Here is a 15608-nt window from a genome sequence, read left to right as displayed (position 1 = left end):
TTCTTCATTAGAACCGGGGCAGCGTCGAATTAATGCAAAGTAAGGTTCTCAATTAATGGTTGTTGTTTCGGCTGTTGATGCGGTTAGCAATTCGGTTACCCAGCGTGTTGGGCATACCGCCGATGTTGGACGGCATGGTGGCGTTCTCGGCACCACCGACACCTTCGGCCGGGTTCGAGGGAACGGTCGTGTTCATGTTGTTGGGCAAATCGCCCGGGTTCGTCTGGTTTCCACCGACCGGCGCCTGGATCTCACCGACGGCCGGCGTGGTCATACCGCTCGGCAGCTGGTCCATCTGGGGAGCCGCATTGATGGCTGCACAAAGAGTTGGAAAAGAAATAGTTTTTATGTGCAATAATATCCCCCTCTCCCCATTTTCTTTTGGACCACTTTTTGCACTGCGACTTTTAAGACGTACCGACAATGGTCAACAGAACAGCGATGGCAGCAACTTTGAAAGCCATTTTTACTATGCGATGGAGCACCACAGCGGGATGTGCGTTAGAGTACGGAATGATGAATGTTTGTCCGGAAAGAACGCTCCCAGCGCTTTTTATAGCCAACTTTCTAACGGATAGCTTCATGTTTTATGATGATAGCAGGACAATTAGTTTTCAGTATCAGGCCAAAGTTTTTGCACCGCTGGTTGGATTGATGATAACATAGTTGAGACAATTTTGCGCTTTAAAAAAACAATTTGCTATCAGACTTAACTTTAGTAAGCATTCATGTTCATTGCCCTGTTAGTGATATGGTCGTTTTTCGATGATTATAATGTGCTACTTGGAGCAATGCACGTACACCTGATGCCGTATGCTAACGATTCATGAGATTTTTTTTAATGTTAGCGAACTGCACCAATATACCCCTAAAAGAAAAGTCGTTGAGCGATGTTTAGAGGACACTAAGAAACATAGTTTTAAATTTACTCCTCCATGAACTCCTCCTTAAATCTTCCTTAAATTTGTATATTTTTAACAAATATCTCAAAACTAAATGTTACATTCTTTCATTGGTGAGCTGAGCTTCAAAGTAGCTTGAGGTACTTTCAACAAAATTTGAAACATTATCACCATTTTTACTTTTCTGTGAAGCGCCAATTGAAAAGTAATTAAGTCGGGAAAGAATTAAGTGTAATAAATGAGGCTAATGTGCACGGCTGCAGATATGAACAAACCATAATTAATATTCACCTCAGATATCGCAAACACATTAAGCACATGATTGGATGCGTGGTAGGCGAAACACTTTCCAACTTTCAGAACGGAGTATAAATAGTTGACCATATTGGTTGGAAAAGTCACATCAGTACTTGTTGTGTTTCAGTAAGCGAACAAACGTTAAACCACCCAACAACTTAACAATGGCTTTCAAAGTTGCTGCCTTTGCCATCCTTCTGGTCATTGTCGGTAAGTTCTTCGTACGCAAGGTTCTTGATTCTTCTTACGGCTTCATTACGAAGATTAATGCCTTTTTCGTACTGCTTCGCAGCCATCAATGCGGCTCCCCAGATGGACCAGCTGCCGAGCGGTATGACCACGCCGGCCGTCGGTGAGATCCAGGCGCCGGTCGGTGGAAACCAGACGAACCCGGGCGATTTGCCCAACAACATGAACACGACCGTTCCCTCGAACCCGGCCGAAGGTGTCGGTGGTGCCGAGAACGCCACCATGCCGTCCAACATCGGCGGTATGCCCAACACGCTGGGTAACCGAATTGCTAACCGCATCAACAGCCGAAACAACAAACAGTAGAACACTGATCCGATCAAGGCTGGAAGGATTTGGAACGCATGACTACGCATTCGATGTAGATTGAAGCCTCACGATACATTCAAATAATAAAGTCCAAAAATTCTGGTATTACGCATTTTATGCAGTTGCTGTAATAAGAACCAAACATCACAGTATGAACTCTTGATGAGTCCCAACGTTAATTAATCGCACAAACGCACACACTCGCACTGCAAGGTATAAGGCTGTTCCACTCGTGTTACATATCCATTTCCCAGGATCATGCCAAACTTCCGGTAAGGGACAAAATTTAATGTGATTGTCGTTCTCCAGCACGGTGAGCGCTATCCACGTCGTGCTACAGAACTGTCCTTTGATCCATTTCGCCTTAATGGGCTGTTTAAAATGCATGCATATTCTCCATACATTACCCGATCCGGAGCGCTCAAGCGCGTTTAATGTGACAACAAAATTGATTACCTCGGCTGTTCCCACTTGCCCGGGAGCTTTAAGCACCGTTTGCGTACTGCAGCTTTAAAGGGTTGGACATTTATTCAAGCATTGTGCATTGCAACCAGGAAAGGTTATATAAAAGCTACATGTTATAAGTGAAAAATTAAAGATAAACTCTCAATTTCCCACGCTCGAGTATTCGCTATCTACTTGCAATCACCCGGAAAAACTTCGCATAAACGCACCAGGCAATCATTTCAGCGGCGGATCAAACGGTAGGCGGAGTAGGCATAACACAAATTATTATTAGTATATAAAAGTTGCGTTGTTTTGTTATGCGTTGTTTTTAAAATTAGAGGTCCCAACTATAATTCCGCCCTGGGCCTTCTCCACTGAATCATTTTGAATGCCACCAATTGAAGGGATGATAATTTTTCAAGGTTATCCAAGCACACTAAAAGGACTGGGAGGACAGCACAATTGTAACGAGACGCAGCCGTACCGAGCTGGCTCTATTGCTTGTGGAGAAAATTACTCTCTATTGACCATGCCGGAAGTAGTCCGATCATAATTCGATCAAATTGTCCATCATGTCATCAATGTCAAGCAAAATGTCAACCGAACGTTGTTTCATCTAGTTGAATCGGACCGTATAAAATTGGATCATTCTGCATGGGTTTGGATTTATTACATGTTCAACGTGCGATCGGTACTAAGCTCAGCGTGAGTGAGATTTGTGAGTGAACAAAGGAAGAGAGTTAACAAGAAAGGTACTACCGTAAAACTGTTGGATGCAAAATTCCTCCTGATGTGTAAAAGCAATCGTCTGCTGAGAAGCGTGATAGCATTAACTAAAAATGTCACTAAAAGCGATTGTATGAATGTGCATGAATCTTGTACCGTGTTCCGCGGTCCTATAATCCTACAAAACCACCATCATCATTGGGTTTGGTCAGCAATTTTTGTGCATGTCTCTGCAACTAACTGAACAGCAAACGCAGCATTTCGTTGCACGCGTACGACAGAACGGTTCATAATTCCCTCACCCCAAAAAGGGCTGAAGGCTGTTTCGATATCGAACGTGTTAAGTCTTCCATTTCGCTGAAAGGCACGCCGTGTTTAGGCGCACGGAAATGGAATTAGTGAACTTTGCTTATCTGAGGCCATTGTTTCCGCTGCGTAAAGTTTTCATCCGACGAGCCTTTCGGCTTTCCAAAAACACTGCCCGCTGAGAGTGTGAAATGATGTATAAAATGCGTAAAACTTTCTTCCTAATGTTTGACGATACGAGGAATCATGTTCCGGCTCGGTCCAGGAAAACGCTTCCTGTGCGATAGACACAAACAGTGCGATGCTGTTGAATTCCCCGAAACTTTCATCAAGCGCTCGTTGCGCTGATTATTTTTAACTCACTTACAGACGAATTTTCTCCTGGAAAATGTTTACCAAGAAAAATGTGTGCACATTTACCACCGTTGATGAAAAAAAGTCGACGCTTGCTTCGGTTAACTGTGCCAGCTGGTGCTAAGTAAAACTTATTGCCAAACATACTAGACCAGTGGCACAGTGTCGCCATCTAGTGGATTTTGTTTGCGCTCACCAAAGGAGATGTGTGCCTGTCTCCAACGACCGCGTTACTCTCGTCCGTGGGTAAGGCGGGTTCGTGTCCTGTAGCCTTTTACGACAATGCAACCCACCCATGGAAATGCCTCCGTAATTGATTGCCGATTCAGTGTGATTTACATGTGCTTACTCATGTAGTGATATGCCTAGTGGCAGATGCGCCAAGGCCAAGGCACGATTAGATAAGGTTGTTTTCGGAAAGTGTTTTCGTATTCGCCAGAAGCATAAATAATCCTTGGAACACATTACCGGATTAGCTATGTGTGCGTATGTGCGTGTGTGCGTGTGTGATAGGATGTGCCTTTGGATGGTGATTTTATTCATGCGTGTTTCTTTCGCACGAACATGAAGAGTTCGAAGGAATAGCTTCCCCTTCCCGGGGTTTTGATCGATACGCTTGAACGATTGCTCAGAATGGGTACGTCGATTGGGCGTTTAATTCCTGACTGCCAGCTAGCGCAGATTGAGAAAGTTTCGTTTTATAGCCAAGGCGAACTAAAATAAATCGCTTTTTGTTCGATTGGGTTATTTTTATTAAAGAGCAAACAGGAACGGCTGCCCTTTTTTGTGATATTTGATTGTCGATTCGTGGGATCATTATTCATGGTTAGTTTAAATCGTGTGGTATACTCAAAAGTATTTCGCTGAGTAAAGCGTTCAAGAAGTAACGCCTAAAAGTATGCAATACGTTGCTTTATCGACCCGTTGGATAGAGTGTTTATGTTGCAACGCCCGAAACGGTGCAATACGTAGTGTGTGATGCTTTATCGCTCCTTTGATGAAAAAAGTTTGTTTTGTAAAGCTTGAAAGAATATTATATGTAATTTGTGACGCTTTATAGGGACATTTGGAATAAAGTATGAATTTTGCATGCGCCTGAAAGTATGCAAAATTTAGCTGTTGTTGCTTAATGACTGCAAATTGTGAATATGATTTGCTTTTTCAGAATCTAGTAAAGCGTTTAGTATTTAACCTACCACTAACCTGCTTGAGAGTTATTTCTATCGGTGGCCATAATTTCTAACCACAATAGGTTTCATATGATCCAGAAATAACTTACACTCACAGCGCTCGAAATCAAGTCCTGTCCCGTGCTTTTAAACCACTGGTAGTTGGCATCTCAAAGTTAATACAACGAATAACGATGAGAAGTGGAATTCCCGTTGCCATTGCAAACATTTCTTAGGCAAACACCTTCACCATCGCAATGGATTCAAATCACACCCATTTGGCGACTGTTTAACGGTCGTTTGAGAAAGCTCGCTACATTTTCGCACTACAGCAGTGCAAACAATGAGGTTCGCGCAGTCACCTGTTTACTTTAAAACGTATCGCATTGGCAAACCCAAAACGGCAACGACAAAAACACTCAATTTAAAGAACACACACGCACTTTTACAAACTTTTGCGCACGAAAACAATTCTTGAACCGTTTCGACAACCTTTAAAAGGTGGACGAGGGGAAGAGGGAAGAGGAGAGTGTTGCTAGTGGGGTAAGTTTCCATCCGGAGAAAACTCGCATGAATCATGCACGCCACATTTATTTATGCTGCCAGCAGACGCGGGCACCCCAAAAACTTCGCGGGGCTACGTTCGCGTGAAATTGAAACCATCCAACGTCCTCCCCGTTTTGTTCCGTTTTCAACACACTTTTCCGGTCGGGAGGAAGCTCCGAAACGGGAGTAGAAAAAGAAGAAGAAAAAAAACATAATGGCGACGAGATTGTTTTCCAAACATCCGAAAATGGGCATCTCGGGCGCTGGATGGGCGATGCTTTTCCTTTTTTTCCGGTCCTTTCTTTTTAGGAGGAACGCAAAAAAGACAAAACGACGCACAGGAGCAGTTTTCAACGCATCTTCCATTCGCGCACAGTCCAAGTGTTGAAAAGTGAGAAAATATTTTCGTCCCACAAACATGTCCCGGCAGATCCTGGCATTTTTTAATGCTTCTTTATGCTTTATGGTAGATTTCGTATGCAAATGCCAAAAACCCACCCCGTCGGGATGGGTTTTGTTTTCGTTCTCCGTTTCCAGTTCCGGTTCGCGTTAAATTATAATTTTACGCTAGCAAGTTTCGCCACGTAAAAACCCCGATACCGCGACCGTTTTGCGAACGATGCAATTCGCAGTGGAAGCACGGATGGCACTGGAGAAGAAGGAGAATAAATATTAAATTTCCAATCGATCGCTTTAACCTCCCAAAAATGGAATAAAATCAACAAGCTTCCTTTTTTTGCCGTGAGAGGAGATATTTGACGCGAAATTCAATTGAAAAATGATGAGGAGAGGATTTCCCGTTTGTTCCTTCACTTCCCTGCGATGACTTTGATGTACGACTGGCGTAATCGACACCCGGGATTTATTGAAGAGAGTGAAGTCTAATGCGGCGAGCCAACGGAAAAACGACTTCGGCATGGATTGGCATAATGCATGCCGTGCGCTGTACGCGAGTTGTTAATTGCGTGCCAGCAACAAACACTTTCCACCTCAATGACCATGCTGCCGGTGGTCGAAGGCATTTACATTCGTGATGATACCGTTTTTAATACGATTTTTATTTCAACTTGAAAGTGAATGGGTGTCGTGCTGTGGTGGTTTATTATTGTCTACGATTTCATTGCTAACGACGAAAGTTGATTGTGCAATTCAATGCACTTTCCTATAATTAATCACTTTTCAAATATGTTTTTCAAACATAAAACCCCAACATAACTTCCCAACAGCTTATTTCAAACCTCTCAACAAAAACGTCCAGACGGAAAAACTGTTAAGCTTTTGGTGACAAAAGAAGCAGCTGAGAGGAAACTGTTGCACGTGTTGCACCGGCACTTCTTGCAGCATGCAACCGTTTGCATTCGTTATGCTTGTTTTTATGCTTGCGAAACATTTCCTACCTCTTCGTGCGCGTACGGTAGCTACGATACATGCCACGCGCCTCCTCACCATCAACCCCGAAACCACGCCAATATCAACAGTACACACATTAATGTGCTAAAACATTATGTTGCTTGTTATTCCTGTTTCCCTTTCTTGGCCCGGCGGCAACGTTCTCCTAACAGCATTGCAATGAACCACCGTGCCGTCAGTCCGCCGCTGTACGCCTTGCTACTGCTGGTCACCCTACAGGTGGCCCTACCGGAAGGGGCGCACGGTTGCAGCATGATGAACAACGATAACGCCGAACAACGGGGTGCCATGCTGGCCGATCCGGCCACCACCAAAAAGATGCCCGAAATCTCCATGCAGGACGCGGTGGCGCAGTGCAACCGTACCTTCGTCATCCAGCCCGACTACCTGTCCGAGCTGAACGAAACCGGAAGCTTCCCGGACGAAACCGACCGGATACCGTTGGTGAGGGACCAGGCGCCCTGTGACATGTTGGGAGAGGGGGAAAAATCGATTTTCAATCTCGCACATTTTCCCACAGTGCTTTATCCGGTGCTATTTGCAAACACTCGGCATCCTGACGGAGGACGACAAGGTTAACAAGGAGACAGCGCTGGCACTGAATTGGGCCACCTCCGGCGAAACTGTGGACGAGTGCCTGGACGAGATGAGTACGTTTTGCCTCTGCTCCTTGTTTTTCTGACTTCAACTTCGCAACAGTGATTTCTCATTGTTCGGTACTTTCACAGCTGGATCCGGCTGTGAGAAGGCGTACTTCTTTACGCGCTGCATCATGACACGGGCCCTAGTGGATGGGAAAAGCAAGGATAATAAGTAGAGAAGAGTAGTGGAGCTTATCGCGATACCGGGCCTACAGACCGCACTGTGACAGATGTGTACATAGGATAGCTAACGGAGTGCACAATAAAACACCGCGCATTTTAAAGAGCATCATGAACTTGAACTCGGACTTGATGTCTTTCTTTCCTGAAACTTGTGTGATCGATAAACAATGCCTAATTCTCTTGTAATTCTCTACTTGATGTACTTGATTCTTTTATTTACTATCGTGTACTAAGATACTATTTTGTGCACAAACGTAGTAACTTGGAATGAGTTCTAGCCTTGAGTAGTAGATGTTGATGTTAATGCCTCCGACGAAGCTGCACCTCATGCGGGAAGGCTAGATTCAACGAAATCTGATACTGGTAGCGAATATCCTCGTACCGCAGATTCGTCGTCAGCTCATAACTCCTCAAGATCTTTGCCAACAGCGTCTTCAAACTCATCATGGCGTACCGATATCCAATGCACCCACGTGGACCTCCACTGAATGGCAAGTGCGCATACGGATGTCTTCCGCCGTACTGAAAACGATCCGGATTGAACTCATCTGCCGTCGGTCCCCAAACATCCTTCCGGCGATGCAGCGCATAGAAATGGAACAGAAACACACTGCCCTTCGGTATCCGGTGCCCATCCAGCACTATCTCGGCCAGATTCTGACGTCCGACGATCGGTGCGACCGGCATCAGACGCATCGCCTCCTTCAGCACACACTCCACGTAGTGCAGGTCTTTCATCAGCTCGATCGTGATCTCCTGATCGGGTGAGAAGACCAACGCACTAACCTCCTCGTACGCTTTTGCCTGCACCTCGGGATGCATCGCTAGCAGCAAACAGGCATGTGCTAATTGTGTAGCAGATGTCTCATTACCCTGGATGGGAGTTCAATTAGGACCGGTACAAACATTTGCGCAACGCCAATTAACACCTACCGCTACGATCATCGTGTAGATGTGGTCCGAAATTTCCTCGTCGGAAAAATGGCGTGCAGACGGATCGGTGAGTGGCATCTTCATCAGCTGGTCGATGAAAATCTGCGGCTTGCGGTGTTGGGGCTCCTGATCCAGCTCCTTCTGGTGGTCTTTCGCGTCAAAGAGACGAGCAATCTCCTCCCTTTTATCCTGTATTATCTGTGAAGATTAGCGGGAAAAGGCATCAGCAGTACAATACCTTCGAAGGAGGACTGAATTGCGGTTTGCGGTAAAACCCTTCGTACCTTGCTGGTAAACTGCTGGCAAATGTTGATGGCTCGCATTTCATTCCGATACAGCTCGGTGAACTGGTAGATGAAGTCGATGTGCAGAAAAATATTGAAAATGCGCACGCCAATCGTTTTCAGTGCTCTGTTGTTTGGAAAAACGGGGAAATACAATCGTGTTTTTTCTGATTCCCGTTCGAGTGACAGAAAATGAAACGGGCGCTGAATATTTAACCTAACGCAACCCTTCTAATTACAAAACTAATCAACTAAAAACATAATCCTCCCGCTCAGCGGGCTGTGGAAGGCATGATTATCTAACCGTTTAATAACACCAGCAATCAGAATCAATCGTATAATTATTGCTTTTCGCCACCATTCCGCCACCCAGATCGACCACAAATTCATTTCCAATTTCCCATTCGTAGCACGTGCAATTATTGCCCACAACTCCCACCACATGAATTTCGCGATGTGCAAAATGTCGCTCAAATGAATGTCTAATAATCAATACTAATCGAATATCGATCCGAAAACACTTACACCTCCAAATTGGCTATAAACTGTTCGGCACCGTCGCGCTCCAGAACCTTGCCGCCCAGCGAGGTGCGGCTTATCATCTCGAGCGTACAGGCCGAGATGTACTCCAGGATGTTGCACCGGTCGCCTGTCTGGGCGTAGCGATCCAACCGGCCCACTAGGCGCTGCGTGCAGTCGTTGAAAATCGGCACAAAGCTCTCCAGTATGCGGGCGTTGAACGTTGAGTTGAGCGTTTTCCGATGCGCTTTCCACACGTCGTCTGCGCGAAGAGCACACACGCACACACGGTTTACTAATCACAATCGAACAGAAAATGGAATCCTTTTTTATGCTTACATTTTGCCGCCAAAAGACCATTCGGCAGTCGTACCACCTTGTATAGATCCGGCTTCGCCTGACAGTCGGGATGCGTGAGGACGTACTGTGCCAGCTCCGGATGCGTGATGCCGATCGCGAGCTGTGATCCGAACCGTAGCGTAAACAAACGATCATGCTGCCGGAAGTGTTGATCGAGCACCAGAAACACTTCACCCGGGCTTTTCCCAATAAAGTCACCCAAATTTCCCAACCACCGATTTAAGGGGCGAGCGCGCGGAAGCCGATCAGCCCATCGTAAGCGCTGCTTCCAGTACCAGGACAGTGTTACGGTGCACAAGATCACCGCCAATACGAACAGCCCGGGAAGCATGGCTTTTGCAACGACCGTTTCCACTGCAGACAAAAATGCAACTGTCGCTCCAACCCCATCATGCACGTGCACCTGCGAATGGGGCCTAATCAGTGTTGGTGCACTATTAGTGGGTGCTCGGTCGAAAGTAACCTGCGGTTTACTCCACCCCACCGTTAGTTGCAAACGAGGCTCCTGCTTTCATCGGGGGATAGAGAAAACGAAAGGGCAGAAGGTGTGTTGATGTTTTCCGCCAAGGGCCAGCGGTGCGTGTACAATAAAATCGAAAATTAGTGCAAACCATTTGTACCAAGGGGTGGAAACATAACGGCGATGGCATGCGTACGCGAACATAATTTATGCTATTATTTTCGCGACGTGGGCCATTGTCTGAGAACTAATCGTCCGGGTTGCATGGAAATTGCTCATGCGTCGTACTTTTGCTTTTATTATTACTTTCGATATCCCTCTGCTGGCAGTTACTGGTGTACGTAAACATTATGTAGTGCTGAGGGCAGCCAATGTTTGCAAGGGTCAATGATTCGGAAAAAATTATTTAAAATAAGCGTAATAGGCAACAGTATTGAATATCCCCGGTGCAGTAATCGAAAGTTAGAATGACGGAGTTGAACATTTGGTAGAACCAGACATTTTTATACCTGAAAATCCCTTTCAACCTGATGCCATTCTTTTTATAAACATCGAAGGGTTAACACGTGTTCTAGCATATGCAACAACCATCGTTGAAGCTTACTTCCGACAAGCTTCAAAGTTTATCAGCTTGATTATTTTACCAAGGACCTAGAACCTTAACAAATATATATTTTATATTGTTCTTAAATTCAACGTAGACAGTTGTTGTGCTTATGACACTATTAAAGTAAACAATAAATTATAATTTTCTCCAGTTGTCGGAGAAAGCAAATGTCGCACATCTACATCACGACACCTCAACCGTGGGTTGTATACACAAGCACCACGTTTGGTAACCACCGCCATCTATGACAGCATGCGGAAAGCTCCGAAAAAGGGAAAAGTGTAAACAAACGCCTCGTGAAAATTCGATTCCCTTGTTCAATGTACCATATTTATCTGTTTTCCGTCAGTATCCGGTGCCGAATCACTGTTGTGCATTTTTCGATTGCAGGAAGCTATAGCGCTTGACGTTCTTGCGTTGGAATTTGGTGCTTCAAGAACGCCAAGCCGACAGATTTCTGCATCATGAAATAACAGCAATTGTAACGAGGTTATCCCACGCCCTCCCTGTTTGCGTTGTTGGTGCTTGGTGTGGTTTGGAACTAAAAATCTATCTTCGAAAAGTTCCTCGAGTGTTTTCTCAGTGTGCTGCTCTTTGTATAGTTTCTAATTTTCTACCACCGACCGATGGGAGCGAGTCTCAATTTTGATGCACAGTTTTATTACATTCACGCCGCATAGAAAAAAGAAATTGATTTTGTTCTTCATTGGGTGGCTTGGTAGAAAATGTAAAGCGTCGATGTATGTGGATGTTGTACATTGAGTAGTATCCGTATTTTCGTTTTACTAAATGCAGCGATAGGGAGACCGATTGAGTTTGGGATCAGTGGGAAACACGTGATTAGCATATTGCACGGCCAACGCAAAATGGACGCAAGCGGAAGTGCCCTTTCTGGGATTGAAACGGATGTTCAGGGAACCGAGGGTTTGAACAAAGCCCCCGGGTGCCCTATGGCAAAGCGTCGAAAAATCGATTGTGACGCGTTAAGCAGGAAAGGAAGTGAATCCGATGACGAAAACTCAACCGATGCTACCCCTCAAGAGACCGGTACTGCGGATAATCTGCGAGAGTTCGACGTATTGGATGAAGTACAGGGTGATAACTCAGAAGATGACTCGGAAACAGGAGGTAAGGTTGCTTTCACGTGGAACAAGCACAGCAGATTGATTTCGTTACTCTATACTTGCAGGTGGTGAGGCAGACGATGGCAGCTCTGAGGGGTCAGACGTCAACTACGACGATATTGAATCAATGCTCGATGAAGGACTGCCGGAAGAGCTAAGGAACACTGCCAAGAAGCAACCCTACGAGGAACGCTTCAAACAGGTGCTGGAAGAGAAGGGTCGCAATCATTTCGAAGTACTTCCGGAAGGTTGGGTTCAGGCAACGCACACGAGCGGAATGCCGCTGTACCTTCACAAAGCGTCACGCGTTTGTACCACCTCTAGGCCATACTTTCTTGGACCGGGTAGTGTAAGAGTAAGTAACAATAGAAGCTTTCTTCGAAAGTGCATTCCAATTTACTTAACAACACTCGCATTGCAGAAACATGAAATACCATTAAGTGCGATTCCCTGCCTGAATTATCGCAAAGCACTTGAAAAGGAAGCGGAACTCAAGAAGGAACTTGCGGAAGCATCCGTGGCACAAGCGTGCGCTCCGAATGGATCCGAAAATGGTAGTGACACGCCGAATGAATTTGCCAATGAGGAAGATTTAACCAAAGAACCAACAGAGCCCACTCAAGAGCGTCAACTACATAATGCACAGCTTAGCAAAATGATTGCCGGCGCGACGACTACCGCCGAAGCACAGGCAAATGCCAAACTGCTCCCATTGAAGGTGAGTGCCAAGATCGAAACGGTAACGGAAAACCTAAAAGCCCAATCACTCACCTCCGACGCTGTAATGGATTACTGCAAGAAGCTGTTCCGCTTCAAAACGATACGAGTGTTACGGTTTAAGTCGTGGGCAGCACGTCGGAAATTCACCAAACATAGGAAGCACATAAAGAACTTACAGCGACCCACACTGCCAGACGGGACGAAGTTGATAACGTTTCCCATGTTGAACATCGAGGACGAACAGGGCAATCCACACGCACGGCCAAAGAAGGAATGGATCATGAATCCGAATGGCAAGAGCTACGTTTGCATCCTCCATGAGTACGTTCAGCACGCCCTCCGCAAGCAACCGACGTACGAATTTAAAGAGCTAGAAAATGCGGCCACGCCCTACGCAGCCACCGTTACGATAAACGATCTAAAATACGGTATGGGCTATGGAACGAGTAAAAAGCAAGCAAAAAGTGAAGCAGCGCGGGAAACGCTTGAAATTCTCATTCCGGACATGAAGGATAAAATAACGAGCAAGGAATCGAAGAGCAGCACGAACGGAAGTGGCTCTCAGCAGCAATCTTCCGATCTGCGCGAACTGTCCGTGTTCGACGAGATCAAAATTGAGGACCCACGGGTGGCGGAATTTTGCGCTAAAACAACGGAACCATCACCGCATGCCATTCTGCTGACCTGCTTGCAACGTAACTTTGGACTCGGGGAAGTACACATCAACTACGAGGTGAACACGATGAAGCACCGCAAGAATGAGTTTACCATGACGGTGGGCAAACACGTGGCGACGGTTATCTGTAAGAATAAACGCGACGGCAAACAGCGCGCCTCACAGGCGATCCTGCAGATATTGCATCCACACATTAAAACATGGGGTTCTCTGTTGCGGCTTTATGGTAACCGATCGGTGAAGTCGTACAAGGAGAAAAAGCAAGAGGAGCAAGAGATTACAGTGTTGCAGAGTAAGGCTGCAATTAATCAACCCAACTATGCGATTCTGGAGAAGCTCAAGCAAGAAATGTCCAAGCTGGAGGAACGTCAACGCAATGTGCGTGTGATCGGCAAGTTTGTACCACCTTCGGATGTCGATCTGCCGACCGGTGCTGGCGCTAATCTAAAGAATGTTGATCTTTAGGCACGGAAGTAAATGTTCTTTTTTGGTAATAATCATGTTGCTTCTCACACAGTACTTCGTTGGAGGATTGAATACGGTGAAAAGTTATCAATCGGCAGCAGATATTAAAACAAGTACAGAAGACATCGCTCAGGACTGATTAGCCGGGTATCAGTAAATCATATTGCAGATAAAACACTGATATGCAGGCGTAGAATTATTAAGGGAGAACTAAACGCTCATCGTCAATAGAAGAGAAAAAAATATTTCTTATCACTTTTCCTAATATCTTCATCATGAACTGTGCATAGACTCATGTAAAATGAGATGTAAGGCTCTGTTAGCTTCATTCTTCTCTTGCAATAGCCAATTAATCGATAGAGATTTGCCATGTATGTGCAGACACGCATTCAAACCCCTAAAATTGTACATAATGTTCGCAATAAATGTAACGATAGCAGTAATGTGCATTTAAGCATTATTACTGAATACTGATTTGCCAGAAAGTAAGCCATAAAGAAGAAAGAGTCCTTCTGATAAAGGTTTTGGAGAACTCAACAGTTTGAAATTTAAAAAGAATGTATCGTTTAAAAATGGATGCCAGCAGATATCTTAAGCTGTAATTCGCCACGATCTAGATAGGATAACAGTGAACACACATTACTGAGCCGCGCAAATGAAAAAGATAAACACGACGTTTGATAATGAAACACAAACAACTTTACTGAATTGCTAAAACTGAATATGGAATCGCGTACAGTTAATTTACAACTAGCACGTGTTAGACAGTAGAGACGGCGTGCGTAATGAGTTAGTCTTGTGATAGACCATGAAGGAGATGAAATTGTAACAGTCAATATAGCGATAGCTTAATGATTAATTGAAACGTTACTACAAAATCTAAACAAAGTACACGATAGACCACGAGTTTATTGATTTTTCTGTATAAGAGAATAAGAAAAAGAAATAAGACAATATAAGTTTAAAGCATATGTGCATGTACAAGTTGTTCTGCTTCTGGGAAATATTTTAGATGTGGAGTTTAGCTTGCTTGTTTTTTGGAATTGCAATTAGTTATTATTGCGCTTTAGTTTTCAATATAGGTGTATAAGTTTAATGGTGAATGTCCTATAAGGCAATCCAGATTTTGACACGCTGATACGCTGATGATATAGACATCATTAGTTGACGGCTTGCCCGAGAATCGAGCGAACGGTGGTCTTCCAAAACAATTATCGATTGACACAGGAGTGACGAACAGTTAGCTGACTACTCTTTTGAAGAAGTCCAAAATTTCACCTACATTAGCCTTTGAGACATGGACCTTGCCCCAAACTCTTATTCGCGTTCGAAAGTAAAATGCTCAGAAGGATTTTTGGTCTCGTTTGTGTGTAAAGGACAATGACGAACTCTACGAGTTGCTACAGTATGACCGCAAACTTGTTCCTTCTTCCAATTTTCCGAGGACGCTGCTCGGATTTGGTCAATGTTTGTGGCATGGTGCAAGGTGTCCAGCGGCGGATCAAACGGTAGGCCGAGTAGGCGGTCGCCTAGGGCCTCGTCGTGTTGGGGGCCGCAAATAATTGGTGCCGATTGTGTGATTTTTGGAAATTTTACATCAGAGTTAATTTATAGCAAAGAATCTAATTAAAAAGGTAAAAAATTGATCGAAAATATCCTTGGTATATCGAAAATATCCTTGGATTTTATATATCCTTGGTTATATAAAAAATTTGTTTCTATTTGACTAGCTATATCGGCCCGGCTACGTAAGAGAAGTATGCAGTGTACAGAAACTCCTTCTTCTTTATCAGCATGACATCCTCAGGATGTGTAAGCCTACTGTTTCTGTTTTTTTTTTTTACTTTATGTACCCGTAGGATAGTCAACGGACGGAGGTACGGAGGTTTGGTGGTCCAGATAAAAATTTTTCCGTGGTCCT

General features: G+C 44.7%; 5 protein-coding genes across 5 annotated transcripts; 3 read left to right on the top strand and 2 right to left on the bottom strand.

Annotated features, from left to right (window-relative positions):
- Window positions 1-52: 52 nt before the first annotated feature.
- LOC128299673 (uncharacterized) lies at window positions 53-464 on the bottom strand. Its single transcript, XM_053035695.1, has 2 exons — window positions 419-464; window positions 53-315 (listed from the first exon to the last, which is right to left on the bottom strand). The coding sequence occupies exons 1-2, from the start codon at window positions 462-464 to the stop codon at window positions 53-55; spliced, it is 309 nt and encodes a 102-aa protein (XP_052891655.1).
- An 899-nt stretch (window positions 465-1363) lies between these two features.
- LOC128298863 (uncharacterized) lies at window positions 1364-1754 on the top strand. Its single transcript, XM_053034666.1, has 2 exons — window positions 1364-1409; window positions 1492-1754. Exons 1-2 carry the CDS (start codon window positions 1364-1366, stop codon window positions 1752-1754), a joined length of 309 nt encoding a protein of 102 aa, XP_052890626.1.
- A 5120-nt stretch (window positions 1755-6874) lies between these two features.
- LOC128298861 (general odorant-binding protein 84a) lies at window positions 6875-7532 on the top strand. The gene is made up of 3 exons (XM_053034664.1): window positions 6875-7159; window positions 7236-7365; window positions 7444-7532. The coding sequence occupies exons 1-3, from the start codon at window positions 6875-6877 to the stop codon at window positions 7530-7532; spliced, it is 504 nt and encodes a 167-aa protein (XP_052890624.1).
- Window positions 7533-7771: 239 nt separating this feature from the next.
- On the bottom strand, window positions 7772-9966 carry LOC128297945 (cytochrome P450 4c21-like). The gene is made up of 5 exons (XM_053033665.1): window positions 9615-9966; window positions 9282-9537; window positions 8757-8883; window positions 8473-8670; window positions 7772-8412 (listed from the first exon to the last, which is right to left on the bottom strand). Exons 1-5 carry the CDS (start codon window positions 9964-9966, stop codon window positions 7840-7842), a joined length of 1506 nt encoding a protein of 501 aa, XP_052889625.1. The 3' UTR covers window positions 7772-7839.
- A 1011-nt stretch (window positions 9967-10977) lies between these two features.
- Window positions 10978-14650, top strand: LOC128309330 (microprocessor complex subunit DGCR8). The gene is made up of 4 exons (XM_053045686.1): window positions 10978-11024; window positions 11498-11830; window positions 11892-12181; window positions 12248-14650. The coding sequence occupies exons 2-4, from the start codon at window positions 11569-11571 to the stop codon at window positions 13685-13687; spliced, it is 1992 nt and encodes a 663-aa protein (XP_052901646.1). The 5' UTR covers window positions 10978-11024; window positions 11498-11568; the 3' UTR covers window positions 13688-14650.
- The last annotated feature ends 958 nt before the right edge of the window (window positions 14651-15608 follow it).

This window comes from Anopheles moucheti, chromosome 2, assembly GCF_943734755.1.
Source record: "Anopheles moucheti chromosome 2, idAnoMoucSN_F20_07, whole genome shotgun sequence".
NCBI classification, from domain to species: Eukaryota; Metazoa; Arthropoda; class Insecta; order Diptera; family Culicidae; genus Anopheles; species Anopheles moucheti.
The sequence above is the reverse complement of the archived record's forward strand: the minus strand, read 5'-3'. Positions and strand labels throughout refer to the sequence as shown.

Coding starts and splice junctions, on each gene's coding strand:
- LOC128298861 (XM_053034664.1), top strand. CDS start 6,875: ATGAACCACCGTGCCGTCAGTCCGCCGCTGTACGCCTTGCTACTGCTG. Junction 7,160..7,235: donor AAACCGACCGGATACCGTTG/GTGAGGGACCAG, acceptor ATTTTCCCACAG/TGCTTTATCCGGTGCTATTT. Junction 7,366..7,443: donor CGAGTGCCTGGACGAGATGA/GTACGTTTTGCC, acceptor GTACTTTCACAG/CTGGATCCGGCTGTGAGAAG.
- LOC128309330 (XM_053045686.1), top strand. CDS start 11,569: ATGGACGCAAGCGGAAGTGCCCTTTCTGGGATTGAAACGGATGTTCAG. Junction 11,831..11,891: donor AGATGACTCGGAAACAGGAG/GTAAGGTTGCTT, acceptor CTATACTTGCAG/GTGGTGAGGCAGACGATGGC. Junction 12,182..12,247: donor TTGGACCGGGTAGTGTAAGA/GTAAGTAACAAT, acceptor CTCGCATTGCAG/AAACATGAAATACCATTAAG.
- LOC128297945 (XM_053033665.1), bottom strand. CDS start 9,966: ATGCTTCCCGGGCTGTTCGTATTGGCGGTGATCTTGTGCACCGTAACA. Junction 8,884..9,281: donor TTTATAGCCAATTTGGAGGT/GTAAGTGTTTTC, acceptor TCCAAACAACAG/AGCACTGAAAACGATTGGCG. Junction 8,671..8,756: donor GCCAGCAGTTTACCAGCAAG/GTACGAAGGGTT, acceptor TAATCTTCACAG/ATAATACAGGATAAAAGGGA.
- LOC128299673 (XM_053035695.1), bottom strand. CDS start 464: ATGGCTTTCAAAGTTGCTGCCATCGCTGTTCTGTTGACCATTGTCG. Junction 316..418: donor TGTTCTGTTGACCATTGTCG/GTACGTCTTAAA, acceptor CTCTTTGTGCAG/CCATCAATGCGGCTCCCCAG.
- LOC128298863 (XM_053034666.1), top strand. CDS start 1,364: ATGGCTTTCAAAGTTGCTGCCTTTGCCATCCTTCTGGTCATTGTCG. Junction 1,410..1,491: donor CATCCTTCTGGTCATTGTCG/GTAAGTTCTTCG, acceptor ACTGCTTCGCAG/CCATCAATGCGGCTCCCCAG.